Source organism: Gracilinanus agilis, chromosome 2, assembly GCF_016433145.1.
Source record: "Gracilinanus agilis isolate LMUSP501 chromosome 2, AgileGrace, whole genome shotgun sequence".
Taxonomy (NCBI): domain Eukaryota; kingdom Metazoa; phylum Chordata; class Mammalia; order Didelphimorphia; family Didelphidae; genus Gracilinanus; species Gracilinanus agilis.
Genome location: NC_058131.1, coordinates 149,441,472 through 149,459,275, shown reverse-complemented (window position 1 = coordinate 149,459,275; position 17,804 = coordinate 149,441,472). Strand labels below are relative to the sequence as shown.

Here is a 17,804-nt window from a genome sequence, read left to right as displayed (position 1 = left end):
GAAGGAAGGAAGGAAGGAAGGAAGGAAGGAAGGAAGGAATCTTCTCTTCATCCCTCCTCCCTATGTTTCACTTCCCCTTAGTAGTTAATCCCTATGAGAAAACAGACTGTAATTGAAGTCTCCACTTCCTTTCCTCTCACTCACTTCTATGGCAATGTGGCTTCCAACCTAATCATTCATCTGAAACTGCTCTCTCCAAAGTTACCAGTAAGCCCTTAGCTGTGGAATCTAATGGCCTTTTTTCAATCCTGATCCTCCTTGAGGTTTCTCTAGCATTTGACTTGTTGATTCCATATCCTGGATACTCTGTCCTCTCTAGGTTTTTAAGACTTTTCACTTCTGTTTCTCCTCCTTTGATAGTTCTTCACCCATGTTATGTCCCTTAATAAGTGTTCCCCAAGACTGTATCCTGAGTCCTTTCTCTTTTCCCTCTGTACCAAAAGCTCTTAACCTTTTTTGTGTCATGGACCATTTTGGTTTTCTGGTAAAGTATATGGACTCCTTCTCAGAAGAATGTTTTTAAATGCATACCATTTTTTAAATGTAAAATTTTAAAGGAAACGAATTACAGTCATCCCTTACTATATATCGTGGTTCACTTATCATGGCTTCACTGTATCACAGATTTTTTAAAAATATATCTAATAATGTATTGTGGAGTTACACTTACAACAGTACACTATTGGCTAATGGAATGAAAGACAACCAACTATAGTGCTGTGTTCTTTATCCTGGGTGCTGATTGGCTCAATGACTGTAGGTTAGTAAGAATGTGGAAAAGATTTATAGGACAGTGGGAAGGCTTTATAAAGCCTTAAAATATGTATAAATAATAAAATAAATATAATGCCACTACTTTGCAGATTTTCACCTATCTCTGGGGTCTCAGGAATGTAAACTCCCGTGATAGGTGAGGGATCACTGTATGTTGAAATAAAGTCATTAGATTTTTTTTAAGTTCATGGAACCTAGATTAAAAACCCTTTCTCTATATCAGTGGTTCTCAAACTTTTTTGGCCTACTGTCCCCTTTCCAGAAAAAATATTACTTAGCGCCCCCTGTCACATACTATCACCGCCCCCTTACAGTTATTCACTGCCCCCAAATGCACCTGTGGCCATCACCACTCCCCTGGATCACTGCAGCACCCACCAGGGGTGGTGGTGCCCACTTTGGAAATCTCTGCTCTATATTATCTTATTTTGATGTTCTCTTCAGCTCCCATGAATTAAATTATCATCTTTATGAAGGTAATTCTCACAATGACCTGAATACTGAGCTATAGGCACATATTTTTACCTACTCTTTGGATATCTCAAACTGGATGTCCAAAAGAGAACCCATTATTTTTCCCCAAAAAATCTTCTCCATCCTGAACATTGTAAGAGGGAAAATTAGATATTATATTTAAGGTGTGGTTGCCAGGAATCAATCAAATTCTGATTGATTCCATAATTAAAATAGACCCAAATCAAGATGGGTTTTATGGTAGTTTATTTACAATTTGGGAAGGTAGAAGGTAGGGAAATGGAGAGAGAGAGAAGCTGGCCAGACCGGCCTAGGTCCTCCCCAACCAAGAGAGGGTTAAAAGGCTAATTAAACTAGGCTACTAGTCACAAGGCCCTAGCAATTGGGCATAGAAGCCTCCTTGAGGTAGAGGTTCTGGGAACGCCAAGGTAGGCAAAAGGGAGCCAGCCTAACTTACCCACGTGACAATTCAGAGGGGAAGCCGCCTGAGGTCTCAGCAGAGATCCTTCAGCACCAAGTTCAAAGGACAAACTGCCTCAACAGGAAGTTACCATCATATTTGAAGGACAGCAGCTTTTGTCACTTCCTGGAGGTCCACCTCTAATTCAAGTGGACAAATGGCAGCCTCAACACTGTTTTGGACTGCCCAAAGGGCAGTTTTTGTTAGTTATTGTCACGTGTGGGTAACTCATCTCCCCTCCCCACTAAGGGAGGTAGGGATGACATTATCTCTGGTGGCTAGAGTTTTAACTATGAATGGGCTTGAGCTAATTCCATTTACACAACATCCCTAATATTGACAATCCTTCCAGGTACCCAAAGGTGTCATCCTCTACACTTACTCTTAATTCACTTATCCAATTCATTACCAAATCTTATTCTTCCTATCTTCACAGTGTCCCTTGAATATATCCCTTTTTCTGTATTCATATAGCCACAACCTAGCACAGGCCTCTATTACTGAGCAATTGATTTTTTTTAAACCTTTGCCTTCTGTCTTAGTATCAATTCTAAAACAGAAGAGTAACAAAGGCTAGGCAATAGGAGTTAAGCAACTTGCCCAGGGTTACCCAGGTAGGAGATATGTAAGGTTGGATTTGAACCCAGGTCCTCACATCTTTCCACTGTGCTACCTAACTACCCCCCAACAATTGACTTCTTCTAAAAAAATTTTTTTTTTAAACCTTTACCTTCTGTCTTAGAATCAGCAAGTACTGTATATTGGTTCCAAGGCAGAGGAACAGTAAGAGCTAGGCAATGGGAATTAAGTGACTTACTCAGGTCACACAGCTAGGGAGTATCTGAGGCCAGATTTGAACTCGTAACCTCTCTTCTCCAGGCCTGGATCTCTATCTACTGAGCCACCTAATTGCTCCCACCAATTGATTTCTTACGGTCTCTCTGCCTTAATAAGTTCTCTCTTACTAAGATTCCAGTCTGCCATCACTCAACCATCAAAGCTGATTTTTCTAAAGTATAAATCTAAGTATCTCTCTCCTCTCCCTCCCTCTTTCCCTCACTTTCTCCCTCTGTCTGTCTGTCTGTCTCTCTCTCTGTCTTTCTCTCTTTCTCCCCACCCCATCTCTTTTTCTCTGTTTCAGACTGTCTCTCACTCTCTCTCTTTCTCCGCGTCTCTCATTTGCAGTTCCTCAAACATGACACTCCATCTTCCATCTCTCCTGTCTCTAAGCCAGGAATGCTCTTTCCCCTTCACCTCCTAGTTTCCCTGACTTCTCGTAGAGACTCAGTTCAAATCCTGCCTATTCCAGGAGACCTTTTGCAGTCACCCTGCTCCTCCCTTCTTTCTCTCCTCCTTTCTCTACTCAGCCTCTAATAACCTTCCCCTTTCAAGTTCCTTTAATCTATTCTGTATATCTCTTACACATTCCTATTATTTATGTGTTGTCTCCCTCAATACAATGTAGGCTGAGGGGAGGGTCTGTTTATTTTTGTTTTTGTTTTTTATGATTTTTGAAGCCCCCTAACTAGCTCTCTTCCTGGCTCAGAGTAAGTGCTTAATCAGTATGAATTGGCTGGTTCTCAAGTAGGCAAAGCATAAACCAATCATAGCATCATATTCACCTTTTTCAGTGTAATACTGTTTAATAATGATGATACAGTTATTTCTCTTGTATCCTTTTGCCCAACCCATTCTCCTCATCTTACTCAACCATGAAACTGTAATGCCTTAACTGCTTGTTTTCCCTTTTTTCAGGTCATGAACCTGGGCTTATACAGTTGGTGAATTATTACAGAGGGGCTGACAAACTTTGTCGCAAAGCTTCTTTGGTTAAGTAAGTATATATTAAACCTTGTTTGATTTTTTTAAGTGTGCATTTTTCCATATTGAAAAAAAATTTAAGCAGAAAAAAGTTTGCTTTATGCTTATTTGGTAACACACTAGAACTTTGTTATGACAGGTAGATAGTTCAGTGGGTAGAATGCTGGGCCAGGAGTCTGGAAGAACTGAGTTCAAATCCAACCATTGGCACTAGTGATGTGATTGGTTGAGTCACGTAACTTGTTATAAAATGGGGGTGGTGGGAGGGGGGGGACAGCTGGGTAGCTCAGTGGATTGAGAACCAGGCCTAGAGACAGGAGGTCCTAGGTTCAAATCTGGCCTCAGACACTTCCTAGCTGTGTGACCCTGGGCAAGTCACTTGACCCCCATTGCCTAGCCCTTACCATTCTTCTGCATTGGGACCAATAAAAAGTATTGATTCCATGATGGAAGTAAGGGTTTTAATATTTAAAAAAAATAAAAATAAAATAAATAAAATAAAATGGGGATGATGATAATAACACTTACCTTGCAGGATTGTTCTGAAGATCAACCAAGATATATAATAATTTTAAAGCACTTAGTGTAGTGCCTGGCACAGAGTAAATGCTTTGTTTATTCATTTTTCAGTTGTGTCTCACTCTTTTGTAACACCTTTTGGGGTTTTCTTGGCAAAGATACTGGAATAGTTTGTCATTTCCTTCTCTAGCTCATTTTACATATAAGGAAATTGAGGCAAACAAGGTTAAAGGTCAGGGTCACACAGGAAGTGTCGGAGGCCAGATATGAACTCAGGAAGAAGAGCCTCCCCCACTTCAGGGCTGACTCTCTATTCACTGTTCCATCTAACTATCCATAGTAAGTACTACATAATATTAGTTATTATTATCGCTACTGTTGTTATATTGGTTTTTTTAAAAAGCAGAATTCCAGCTAAGAATGTTTCAATGAACCTACACAAAGAAAGGGTAGCTTCCTAGTCACCCAAGGAATCTCTCTATGAGGCAGATATAGAAATAACCCTTTCCTCACAGACCTGGAGAAGAGGTTTTAGTGAAAAATCACTAATTGTTATTTTTGCATCTCTTTAAATCTGTATCAGAATGCTATGTTTTTCCATTCATTCTCATTCACTTTTCTTCTTAAATGGTCTATATCTCTTGGTTCTACTTCTTTCCCCCCCCCCTTTGTATCATTTCATAAAAGTCTTTCTAGATTCTTTGTATTCTTCATACTTGTTAGCCTTAATGCTTCCATTACATAAATATTCTGCATTTTAATTATTCCCATATAATCGGACATTTAGGTTGCTTCCATTTTTTAATAATTACTAGAATGCTGCTAGAAAAATAATCTTTGAATAGATGGCCATCTTTTTGTTCTCAATAACTTTCAGAGTAAATTATTAGCAATACAATTATTACATCAAATGGCATAATTATGTTTGTAACTAATATTGCATACTGCCAATTGCTCAGCAAAAAGATTATATCAATTTATATTTCCACTATCAACAGATTATAGAGGCAGCTAAGTAGCACAGTTAGAATCAGGAAGGCCCGAATATAAATCTGGCCTCAGACACTTATAAGCATTGCAATCCTAAATAAATCACTTCATTTCTACCTGCCTCTGTTCCTCATCTCTAAAATGGGGATGATAATAGAACCTACTTGCTAGGGTTGTTGGGTTGATCAAACGAGATGACATTTGTAAAGAGCTTTGAAAACCTTAAAACAGTATATAAATGCTATGTGCCCATTTTTCTACAACCCGGTGGCTACCTTCTTAATCACCCTTCCCAAAATATTCCTTATCTGGCTTTCTTGATTATGTCTACTGGGTTGTCTTGCCTGGAGTATTCTTACTCCTTTTTGGCTCTAATTTCAAACTTCTTGTGACTCATCCTCTCAGCTTACCTCCTTGATGGTTTGGGGCTGGTCTTCCGGCTGCTGTCCTCTATTCATTTACATTTGAGTAGTTTACTGAGGCAGTTAGGTGGTGCTTTGGATACAGTATTGAGCCTGGAGTCAGGAAAACTCAGCTTCCTCCGTTCAAATTTGGCCTCCAACACTTACTAGCTCTGGGACCCTGGGCAAATCACATAATCCTCTTTGACTCAGTTACCTCATCTGTAAAATGAGCTGGAGAAAGAAATGGCAAACTACTACATTATCTTTGCTGAGAAAACCCCAAATAAGATCATGAAGAGTCAGTCATGACTAAAACAACCAAACATATATATAAAACTATATTCTAGATTTAAATGTAGCACCCTCTATGTAGGGGTGACCTCCCCTACTAATTGGAATTTGAATTTTGGATTTCCTGGAGGAACAGCTACCCCCAAGGTACTCTGAGTTCACACTCCTCTAAAAGTATAGCTCAAGAGCACCCATTGATTCATTTACCTTTAACAGCTAGAACACAATTAGCTTAAAGTAAAGGCATTTACTGAGATAGTATCCTGAGAAAATTAGCTATAAAGCTTTCATTTTTCCCAAGAGGCAAAAAGAGATTCTTTCTCTCAGGCTAGGTTCTTCCTCCATCACTGTCTCTTTTCTTGACTGCCAGTGCCCACACGCCTCAAAGCTGTCTTCTGCCTCTCTTCTTTTTCTTGAGAACTGTCTGACTTTCTAAAGGGCATAAGGCTGAGCTCCCACCCAGCCAAGCTCATTTGAAACCCTCCTTCATACCCCGTGGAGAGGGGCAACAAAGTATGAGCCCTTCTTTATACTTCATTTAATAGCTTGTTGTCTGGGTTAACTGCCCCTTATATTCCATAACTTCAACTGGTCTGAGGTAACATCACTTCAGGTATCCCAGAGATCAATAGTCTCTGCCTCCCCTCCCCAAACTCCAGAAAGAAAAGTCTATAGATCTCTTAACCCTCCCCTCCTTCCTCTATGGGGCAAAGAGGAATGATTGTAGAGGGGAATTCAGATGGGACTGAGAACTGATAGCTTTACTAAGTATCTTCTTCTTTGATTTCTAAGATTAGCTCTGAGTCCTCAGTCTGTTTTGCAGTGTTCGCTCAAATATAATAAGGAGCCAATATACATTTGTTGATTTGATGTTTGAATATATCATGAATCCATCAACAAGCAATTATGAAGCATCCACTATGTTCCAGACACTGTCCTAGATGCTAGGGATACAAAAACAAAAAATGAAGTTTGAGGGAGCTTTTGATCCAACGATGAAAGCATTTCGTAATCATAATAATGACAGCATTTATGTAACACTAAGGGTTGTAGCATGCTTTATATACATTTCCTTATTTGACCCGTATAACAATACTCTGAGATAGCAGGGTACACTTAACATTCCCATTTTATAGAGGAAGAAGCTGAGGCACAGAGTGGTTAAGTGACTTGCCCAGGGTCACACAACTAGTATCTGAGACAGAATTTAAACTCGGGGATTCCTCACTTCAGATCTAACACTCTATTCATTGGGGCAACTAGTTGCCTATATCTACACATATAAGTAAATGTAAATAAGTTTCCAAAACAACACAGAAAAATAGAAATAAAATTATTTGAAGAGGAAGACATGAACAGCCAGGGGAAGGGAAAAAGGCCTTGAGTGGTGGTGCTTGAGCTGAGTCTGAAGGAAGTTAAGGACACTAGGAAGAGATGAGTAAGGAATGCTTTGTAGGCATAGTAGGGCAGCTATGGAATAGAGCCATCTTGGAAAGGTAGATTGGAGCCAGATTACAAAGGGCTTTAAATACCAAATAGGGAAGTTTATATTTTATCTTAAATGCAATAGGGAAGCACTAGACCTTTAAAAAAAAAAGGAAAGGAAAAAGATCAGGGGCATGATCAAACCTATAGTTGAGGAATATAATTTTGGCATATATGTGGAGGGGGTTGAGCCTTGAGCCAAGGAGACTAACTAGGAGGCTATTTCAGAAGCCAGATTTCTTACTATAATTACTAGGGTCCTTTCTCCAATCAGAGATATTTTCTCTTCCTTTAGAAACTGAGGGAAACTCTACTGGAGCTACAAAGACAACTGGAAAATTGAGCAAATTGTTTGAATAACTGAGGTCCCTTCCACCACTACCTTTGCCTTTGATGCTTTTTTTTTTTAGTAAATTATCCAGATACTTGAGACAAAAGTACATTTTTTAAGCTTCTTTCATCCAAATAACTTCTTCAATGCCTTGCCAATGTAGATCTGGTTCAGTTTTTCATGAAATGGATTCTTATTCCAAAAAAAAGCTGATTTGGATGCTGTACACTGAAGAATAACAGGAAATATCTTTAGTTCTTTGCAGATACTATAAAGTTATTTTGGACCAAGTGCCATATCAGAATGAATTGGAGTATGCTTTTAACATTCCATTTGGCAAATGGACCCAGGCCTCAGGGTATATCGTATTTCCCTTATGTAGGGCCCAAGGACAAGAGCTAGTTTGGCTACTCTGTTCTATGGCTTCTTGTCACCTAGATAAAAGATCTCAGGCCTTATTAAAGAGTGATCAGAGTGACATGACCATAGAGCTTTCTCCCACGTCCCACTCCCATGCCCTGGAAGATATACTTTGGAATTTAAAAAGGGCCACTGACCATCTGTTGTTATCCATTAGGTTAATCAAGACAAGTCCTGAATTGACAGAATCGTGCACATGGTTTCCGGAATCTTATGTGATTTATCCGACTAATCTCAAGACTCCTGTGGCCCCTGCATCTCCAGCGCATAATGGAATCCGCAATTTGATAAACAATTCAAGGACAGATGAAAGGGAAGTCTTCCTTGCCTCCTATAACAGGAGGAAGGAGGGTGGGGAGGGCAACGTATGGATAGCCAAATCCTCAGCAGGTGCCAAAGGTTAGTTTCATGGCAATGACTGTACTTGAAGGAATACTTTTCTTCTACCATTTTATCATTGGCCTTTGTGTTTGATATTGATGTTTTGGTGTTTCATTGATGACTTTCTGCTTCCCTAAAAATAAGATGCACTGGCTCATCTTAGCCTGAGTAGTAAAATTCAATCTGTCTCTGAGACCAATTATAAATAGAGTGAAGAGTTGTAGAACTAGGAATAGAACCTACTTTGTTCCTGAAGGCATATCAAGGTTCTTGTTCTTAAGATCAAAGCAGAATTGCTGGTTGAGTCCTGCCTCTGCAAATGAACGATGGCACACTGAACATTATGGAGGTCTTGTCAGTTCTTGCTTTTCTGTAGAACTGGAACAAAAAAGTAACCATATAACCTATGTTATATACCTGCCAAATTCCCAAAACACTGCTACTACAGCTAATAATATTAAAAGGAGAGAAACTCGTTCTTTAGCCTACCTTCTGGGTTGTTTGGGAACAGCACAGGTCATCTTCGTAATTTTGTATCTCTTCTGTCAGTCCAGTAGAAGAGGGCACCAATGTATTTGGGCTTAAGGAAATTGCTTTTTAGATTTGAGCGTAATGATGTCAGTGCAGCTTAAGCACTGGGGCAGTAGTGATCTATGCAATCATTCTAAAAAAAAAGTGTTGTATCTGATTTCAGTAGCATCCATCATAAAGTATAGGATACATGATCCTGGAAATCAGGAAACTTGGGCTCTTCTAGACCTCGCTCTGTCACTGACCAACTATGATTTGTGGTAGGTTGCTTTGTAGATTTGTAGAACTGATCATTTGGAAGGAACTTCAGAGATCACCTACTCTAGCTCCTCCCTAAATTAGACCTCTAGTAGTGGTCATTGGGCCCCCTACACAGTGATTATTAACTGCCTCCTCTGCCCCTAAATGGCCCCTTACCTAGAATTGCTAAGAAGCTGATTCTTCATCCACATGATTTCTCTTCTATTTCTTTGAAGATCACTCTTCTTATCATGTCCTCTCTAGGTTAAAAATGCTCCTTTTTTAAGTATCCCTTGTCTTACATGGTTTCAGCTCCCCTTTCTATCCTGATTACTCTCGTCTAGACATTTCCACCTTATGAATGTCCTTTTCAAAATTTACTGGATATAATGTTCCAAATATGGTCTGACAAGGGTGGAGCACAGAGAGACTAATATCTGTCCTAACTCTGCATAGTATATTGCTACTAATGCAGCCTGATGTCACTATAATTTGTGGCTTCAATGTCATACTGTCAACTCCTAGTGAGTTTGCAGTCCACTAGAATCCCCATGTCTTTTTGATACAAACTGTTTTCTAATTCTCAGTGCTGTACTTGTACAGTTGATTTTTATAATTCAAGTGAAGGAATTTATGATTATCCCCATTAAATTTAACCTATTGGCTTCATTTCAAGAGCCTATCAAGATGGTTTTGGATCCCAACTCTGTCATCTAGGGTATTCACGAGCTAAATTTCTCTGCTTCATATAATGTGAAATTTTGATAATTACACCACATCTGGTTCCCAAGGAATTTTTAAAATGTTAACCAGGACACAACATTCTGTCAGTGACACAGCCCTGTGACATTCCACCAGGTATCTGCCAACCACTTCTGAACCCACCTAACTGTACCATCATCCAGTCTGTATCTCTCCAGATCGTCTACATGGCCATTCTTCTGGGTCTGAGTTTCCTCATCTGTTAAATGAGGTCACTGAAATCGATCTGGTAAGAGTCTCTTCCAGCTCTAACATTCCTATGATTCTGGGCTTTGTGTCTTGGCTCTGTAACATATTACCTGTATTACCTTGGTCAAGTCCCTTGATCTTCAAGCCTCAGTTTCTTCATGTGTCAGATGGGAATGTTGTACTAAGATTCCAGAAGCCTTAGACTCTAGGATTCTCTGCAGAGGGAACAAGTTGTAGCATCAGATTTCCTGTTGAAATGTACATTACAAGTCATTAAGCCTATCAGATGAGAAAATTGAAGTCGAGAGAGACTCATTTTCTTGCCCAAACCCCCAGAAGAAGTAAAGAGCAGAGGTGGATTTAAATTCAGTTCTTCCTTACTACAAGCCTACCTTTCTATCCACTGAGCCACCTAGCTGTCCCTCTGATATGCCTTTGTTAAAAAAAAAACATCAGTTGTTTGGTTTTTTTTTAACTCTTTCTGTATTAAAAACAACTCTTAGGACAGAAGAACAAGGGCTAAACAAACAGGGTTAAGTGACTTGCCCAGGGTCACCCAGCTAGGAAGTGTCTGAGGACAGATTTGAACCTAGGTCTTCCCAACTCCGGACCACTGTGCTATAAGCAACAAGTTTTGAAGAGACCTTATATAAAATAACTCATTCTTAAATAGTGCTTTAAGGTTTATAGAGTACTTTCTTCAAAGAAGTGAAGCAACTTGGTATTTTATTCGAATCTTGGTCTCCTGATTCCATGTTCATTACTACTGTAGCAATACTGGCAGTTCTCTAATCCCTTCATTTGACACCTGAGAAGAAAGTCCTTGAAGCTCTGAGTTTTCATTTTACTATGCATATTTATGTGTATATGATAGTGCCCATGTGAATACTCATCAAAAAGCCAAACTATCAAGCATGTCCTTAAAAAAGGCACCACGTATACACCTTCGTCCTTTTCTAAGTTAGCCACGTTTCCTCAAGGTCAATTTTTTTAAAAACTATTTCATATTCATTTTAATACATTTTCTTTCCTCATTTTGAAATATCATATAATTAAAATATTCAATAACATTTTACTGCTTTTTGAATTTTAAATGAAAAAAATGGCTTCTGCATAATTGTTTTTAATTTTGTATTGTTACACAGTATTCCAACCACATCATGAGTTAAATTTACTTTGATGAAGCCTGGACCTGATGACTTCATTTGTATAATGTGTTTCTTCCCATACCAATGCAGACACCATCTCTTTTGTCTTATAGAGTTACCTAAAAATTAAATGACTTCCAGGGTCCTGTAGCCAGTATATGTCAGAAGAATCTCTTGATCCCAATTATTCTTCATTCTCTGGCCAATTCTCTATCCACTTTTCTACTCTACCCCTCATAGCTATTTGACACATTTAAGTTCGAAGATTTTATATTCATTATCTTATTCTCATATTGCATTACAAGGTATAAAAGATGGTATTTCTAAAAATAACTGTTGGGCAGTCTTCTAAAAGTATAGCACAATAGTTATTGTCATGCCCTGCTTGTATGTATCCACTTCTGAACTACTCTCTGTGTATTTTTTTAACATTTTATTGATGCTCTTTTTTCTTTTCTTTTCTTTTTTTTTTGCATCAGTCACTATCTACCTGATTCTGCCTACATCTCTTCCCCCAACAAAAACAAATGCCCTTTCTTGCAAATCATAAGTATAATCAACTAAAATGAATTCCTCCATTGTTTCTGTAAATTTGCCTTATTTTGCACTACCAATCCATCACCTCTTTACCAAAAGGTGGGAAGCATAATTCATCTTTGGGAGTCCTGCTTGCTCATTGCATTGAATCAGAGTTAAGTTTTTCATAACTGTTTTCCATTTCATTATTGTAATCATTATATAAATCAGTCTCCTGATTCTATTTACTATACTCTCTTATCAGATCAGTTCTGACAAGCCTTCCCTGATTTCTCTGAATAGGTTCCTTTTGTCTCTTCTCGTGGTACAGGCATATTCCATCACAATTATATATCATAATATATTCAGCCTTTCTCTCTGCTATCCATCTCTTTGATCTTGTATGCTTAGTATTGGTATCATTGACTCAGAAGCCATACACAGTTTAATGACATTTGGAGTATAGTTGTAAATTGTTTTCCAGGGTTGGTCTAATTCACAATCCCATAAACAGTTTATTAATGTATCTGTCCTCCTATAACCCCTTCATCAACAACCATTTTCCCCTTTTGTCTTCTTTGACAATCTGGATGTGAGGCAGAAAATCAAAATTGTTTTCTTTTGCATTCATCTTATTATTAGTGATCTGGAGCAGAGGATTTTATATTTCCTCTACTTTACATTTTAAAACTATGACACAGAGTTTGAGTAACTCAAGTCTGGGACTTGAACCCAGACCTCCTGGCATCAAATCCTTTTCCTTCCGCTATATCATACTCCTTCTCTGTGTCATATACTTATGGTCACGTTATCTAATAGATGATTATTCCATCTTCTCCCCATCAGAACCTTAGATTCCATCTCTGTAAGGACCATGAGCTCTGGTGGACCAACTTTGACTTTATCTTGCCTAGATCCAGGTCTCTACCACACTTTCCAATCATTTCCATGTTTTCTCATCTCCACCTTCCTTTCCAGCTCTCCTGGATATAATCTCTTCCTCCATTAGGTTATAAGTTCCTTGAGAGCAAGGACTGTCTTGCTTGACTTACATCCCCAATACTTAGCATAGTGCATGGCATATAGATAGTACTTCATAAATGATCTTCCAGGATTTGGGAGATCTGAATAATTTCTCATTTGGAGAAATGTTCTAAATAACCTAGAGAAAGTCATATGACCCAATTAACCAAAAATTATTTACTGTATCTCTATTATTATTTACTATATCTTTATTATATCACTATAGGCTCCCTGGAAAATAAATATGGCTCCTGCCCCTGAAGGGATTATGTATCTGAGAGTATATTCTGTTAAACAATTAAAGATCACATGAGCACGACTGGAAGATACAGGGCAATGGAGCAATGATGGTTGACACAAAAATAGAATAGATAGGAAAGGAGTTTGGGAAGAAAGGTAATGACTTTTTATTTGGACTTGCTCATTTAAGATGACAACAAGAGATACTGAAGACAGTTAAAAATCTGGGGCCAAGTGCACTTGAGAGGTAAGGACAGGAGATGATCACTTTAACTCTAAATATCCACCAAGGTGCTATTCTTACAATCTAAAGATAAGAATAGCACCTTGGTGGATATTTAGAGTTAAGGTGATCATCCTATATTCCTCTTTCAATTACTGAAATTTCATCTGAAAAAATTAAACACTGGAGCTACAAAGTTAAAAAATATAAATTCAAGGTAAATGTCCCTTTACAAATCTTATATATTTTAGGGTGCTATGTTTTCCTTGATATAAAACATTTATTTAATATATTCTTCATACTGAATCAGTAATGAAATTTCATCTCCAAAAGGAACCTGCTAGGATAATATTCATGTTATTGTATTTGACTTATGCTGAGGAAAATACTATACTTTCCCAGAGAACTTTAATGATCTTTTCAGAACCTAATAAAATCCATTCATGGTGAGACTTTTGAATGGAAAGAATAAGGAAAGCATGTATAAGTTACTGGTTGGTGTTGTCAAAAGTCATTAACTCCCATTTTGGTTTTGTGAGGGTAATTCTCCCTATTTTGTGAATTGAAATGGCTTGCTTTCTTTTCCCATTAGGTGAAGGCATTCTTATTTCTTCAGAGGCTACAGAACTTCTGGATTTTATAGATAACCAAGGACAAGTGCATGTGATTCAGAAATACCTTGAGAAGCCTATGCTTTTAGAGCCAGGTCACCGCAAATTTGATATTCGGTAATATTTTTAATTTATATTTCTGGTTTTTTTCCTACTTGAAGAAATTATTATAAAGTAATGATGGTCCAGGGCATGTATGTCAAGTCATTTCATATTATAATTAACAGATTCAACTAGATTTTATGTATGTTAGGAAATGTATTATAGTATAGTGGATGGGATGCTGGCTTTGAAGTAAAGGAGACCTGGATTCTAGTCCTGCCTCTAACATATACTGACTGAGTGACTATCGGCAATCAGTCAGCCAATAAGCATTTCTGAGGTGCCTAATATGTAACACCAGGTACTTTGCTAAGTGCTGGGGATATGAAAAAAGGCAAAAGACAGTTAATTCCTGCTCAAGTTGCTGGTGTAGTTCAGCAGAAGGAATTTTCTCACTGAGAATTTCCTCGAGCAATGAAATCACAAATCCAAGCCTCCCCCCAAAAAACTTTCTCTCAAAATCAGGTTTTTGTTTTCGAAACAAATGAAACCTTTGTGTTATTACAGATTATTTTACCTAGTAAAATTAGGGGCCTTATTATAATTTTGAAAAAAAACTGAGACACCATCAAGAAGTTTTACACAAAATAAATAAATGAAGTGGAAAGAGGAGATTGTTACCTGCCTTATTTATGTGAACTACATCAGTGTCTTATTTCCATCCAACTCTATGAGTTTTGTGGGTGTGAGATTATCTTTAGAAATTGGTTTACTGACCAGAACCTCATTTGTCCTAGTCTTAAGGTAGCCAGGCAAAAGGACTGACAGAAGAACAGAGGAGGTGTGATATTCTTTTTTCTGATCAAAGCACCCCTAATGTCATCCAAGGACACCATAAGACAACAGTGTATGTCCTAGGACATACTAGCTCACAGCAGATATTTCAGACATCCCTTGGAAGATGTGTGTTCTACATGGATTATTACTCATCAACCAGGATTTCAATTATCCAAGGCTTGTTGATCAAGGAGCACAAAAGTTATTTAATGAATAAACTGAACTGCTACTGTCTTGAGTTAGTTAGTAATTATTTACCATTTTTCTTTAAATGTGAATCCAAAGTGATTTCTTAAACGTAGGATTTATCACTTTTTATATGGGTATATGATTGGGGTTTTTGTTTTAAAAGATTATTACAAAAATGAATAATATGGAAATAGACATCAAATGATAACACATGTATAATAACCAAGTGGAATGACTTGTCAGCTCCAGGAGGGGGGAGGGAAGAAGGGAGGGAGAGAGCATGAATCATGTAACCTTGGGAAAATACTTAAAAATAAATAAATCTAAAAATAAAATAAAATACTGGTAATAAGAGGGGGATGATTCTTTGTCTGGGTAGAAAAAATCATTTTATTAGGAGTTTCTTTTAAACCTCATGTTATAATCAGAAGGTCACTATGCAGTCTACCTCATTTCAGAGATACAAGAAATTATATTGAGAAGGGAATTATATTATAGGTGGTTCAGTGGATAGAGAGCCAGGCCTGGAAGCAAGAGGTCCCGGATTCAAATCTAGCCTCAGGGGGCAGCTGGGTAGCTCAGTGGATTGGAACCAGGCCTAGAGATGGGAAGTACTAGGTTCAAATCTGGCCTCAGATTGACTCCAAGATGGAAGATAAGGGTTTTAAAAAAAATTTTTTTAAAACAATCAAATCTAGCCTCAGATTCCTCCTAGCCATGTGACCGTGGGCAAGTAATTTAACTCCAGTTGCCTAGCCTTTACTGTTCTTCTATCTTGGAATCAATAATTAGTATTGATTCTTTTTTTTAAAACCCTTACCTTCCATCTTAGGATCAATACTGTATATTGGTTCCAAGGCAGAAGAGTGGTAAGGGGCTAGGCAATGGGGGTCAAGTGGCTTGCCCAGGATCACACAGCTGGGAAGTGTCTGAGGCCAGATTTGAAACCAGGACCTCCCATCTCTGGGTCTAGATCTCAATCCACTGAGCCACCCTGCTGTCTCCAATTACTATCGATTCTAAGACAGAAGGTGAAAAGTTTAAGAAAAGAAATTACACTGAGATAGATTATTAATTGTCATAAGATGACAGGAAAAAGAACCAAATTTATAAATGACCATTTAGTTTGGGCTGGCACTCATAGAATCTTCTCCTTAGATGATTACACTGTCTCATTAGTAACTTGTAATGTAGCAGCTAGAACAAGGCATTTCTGTACTCTGGGAAAGATTCAGAAATTGTGTGTCCTTTTCCATTGTAGCCTTTGAGTTTCAATGTTATACACAAGACATGACTCATTTTAAAGTAAATAATAACTATGTAACAGGGAGAAGTAAATCTTCTGATATTAGAAATATATAAATATATTAAAAGCATAAGTAAAAAATGTTACCTAGGCAGCTGCCCACTTTGCCCACCCCTGGGTCTGGTTCCAGCTTTACTCTGTCCTTCCTTGGATCTCATCACCAGGTTAAGCAGCTCCCGAATGGTTTTCTATAAGAGGTTCTAAAGGTGTTACCATTTTGTTCAGGATTGGAAAATCTTAAAGTTACTAACATAAACATTCTGTAAGAATTTAGTTAAACTAAGCTTATATATTACTCACTAAAGTTGCAGGAAATTGTAAAAATAATTCACCTAGCCATATTGTTTTGAAAACGGAGCCTCTCAAGTGCTTGGGTAGAAAAGTGACTGTTCCCCTTTTTCGGCAGGAGCTGGGTCCTAGTGGATCACCAATATAATCTCTACCTCTACAGAGAGGGTGTGCTTCGGACCTCTTCAGAACCATACAATATTACTAATTTCCAAGACAAAACTTGCCATTTGACCAATCACTGCATTCAAAAGGAATACTCAAAAAACTATGGAAAATATGAAGAAGGGAATGAAATGTTCTTTGAAGAATTCAATCAGTATCTAATAAGTGCTTTGAACATCACACTGGAAAATAGTATCTTATTACAAATCAAACAAATAATAAGGTAATTTATTTGTATCTTTTTGTCATCTTTGGAAATTTCACGTAGTGGTTTGGCTTTGCTCCCCTACATGGAAGGGATTCCCCTTCGTTCATCCTTTCCCAAGAATGTGAGGAATGTGACTCACTTCATGAGTCAAGCTAAAGAAAGGCAATTGTTAAGGTCTCAGTGATGCGGTATATGTGAATGGCAAATTGAGGTTTACACTGAGCTTTATATTTTTGGTGTGTCAAACTCAAATCAAAATGGGGACCACCAAACCATACATGAGGATCCCAACAGGATGCATATTGACTTAGAAAACCACATATTACATTATCTATGTTCTGTTGTATTTTTAATTATTTCCCAATTATATTTTAAAGTGGTTCAAGCTGTACTCCCAGTGTTGTGGACCTTGTGCTTCCTACAAGCCACACATCTGATACTTCTTCATTTATCTCATTTGATCCTCTTTTTTTTTTTTAACTTTTTATTTTTAGAAAAATTTTCCATGGTTACATAATTCATGTTTTTACTTTACCCTTCACCCCCTCAACTACCCCCCCAGCTAACTCGCATTTCCACTGGTTTTAACATGTGTGGTCAGTCAAGACTTATTTACATATTATTGATAGTTGCATTGATGTGGTCTTTTCGGGTCTACGTCTCCAATCATGTCCTCATCAACCCAAGAGTTCAAGCAGTTGTTTCTGTGTTTCCTCTCCTGCAGTTCTTCCTCTGAATGTGGGTATAGTTCTTTTTTTGTAAATCCCTCAGAATTGTCTTGGGTCATTGCATTGCTGCTAGTACAGAAGTCTATTAGATTCTATTTTACCACAGTGTATCAGTCTCTGTGTACAGTGTTCTTCTGGCTCTGGTCCTTTCACTCTGCATCAATTCCTGGAGTTCTTTCCAGTTCACATGGAATTCCTCCGGTTTATT

At 38.0% G+C, this 17,804-nt stretch overlaps 1 protein-coding gene across 1 annotated transcript in view; it reads left to right on the top strand.

Moving 5' to 3' along the window:
- The window catches only part of TTL (tubulin tyrosine ligase), a 47,516-nt gene that overhangs the window by 14,469 nt on the left and 15,243 nt on the right, over positions 1-17,804 (top strand). The window contains exons 2-5 of the mRNA XM_044663445.1: positions 3,464-3,542; positions 8,127-8,368; positions 13,815-13,950; positions 16,614-16,883. Of these exons, the coding sequence (XP_044519380.1) occupies positions 3,464-3,542; positions 8,127-8,368; positions 13,815-13,950; positions 16,614-16,883 (727 nt within the window). The remainder of the gene's footprint in view (positions 1-3,463; positions 3,543-8,126; positions 8,369-13,814; positions 13,951-16,613; positions 16,884-17,804) is intronic.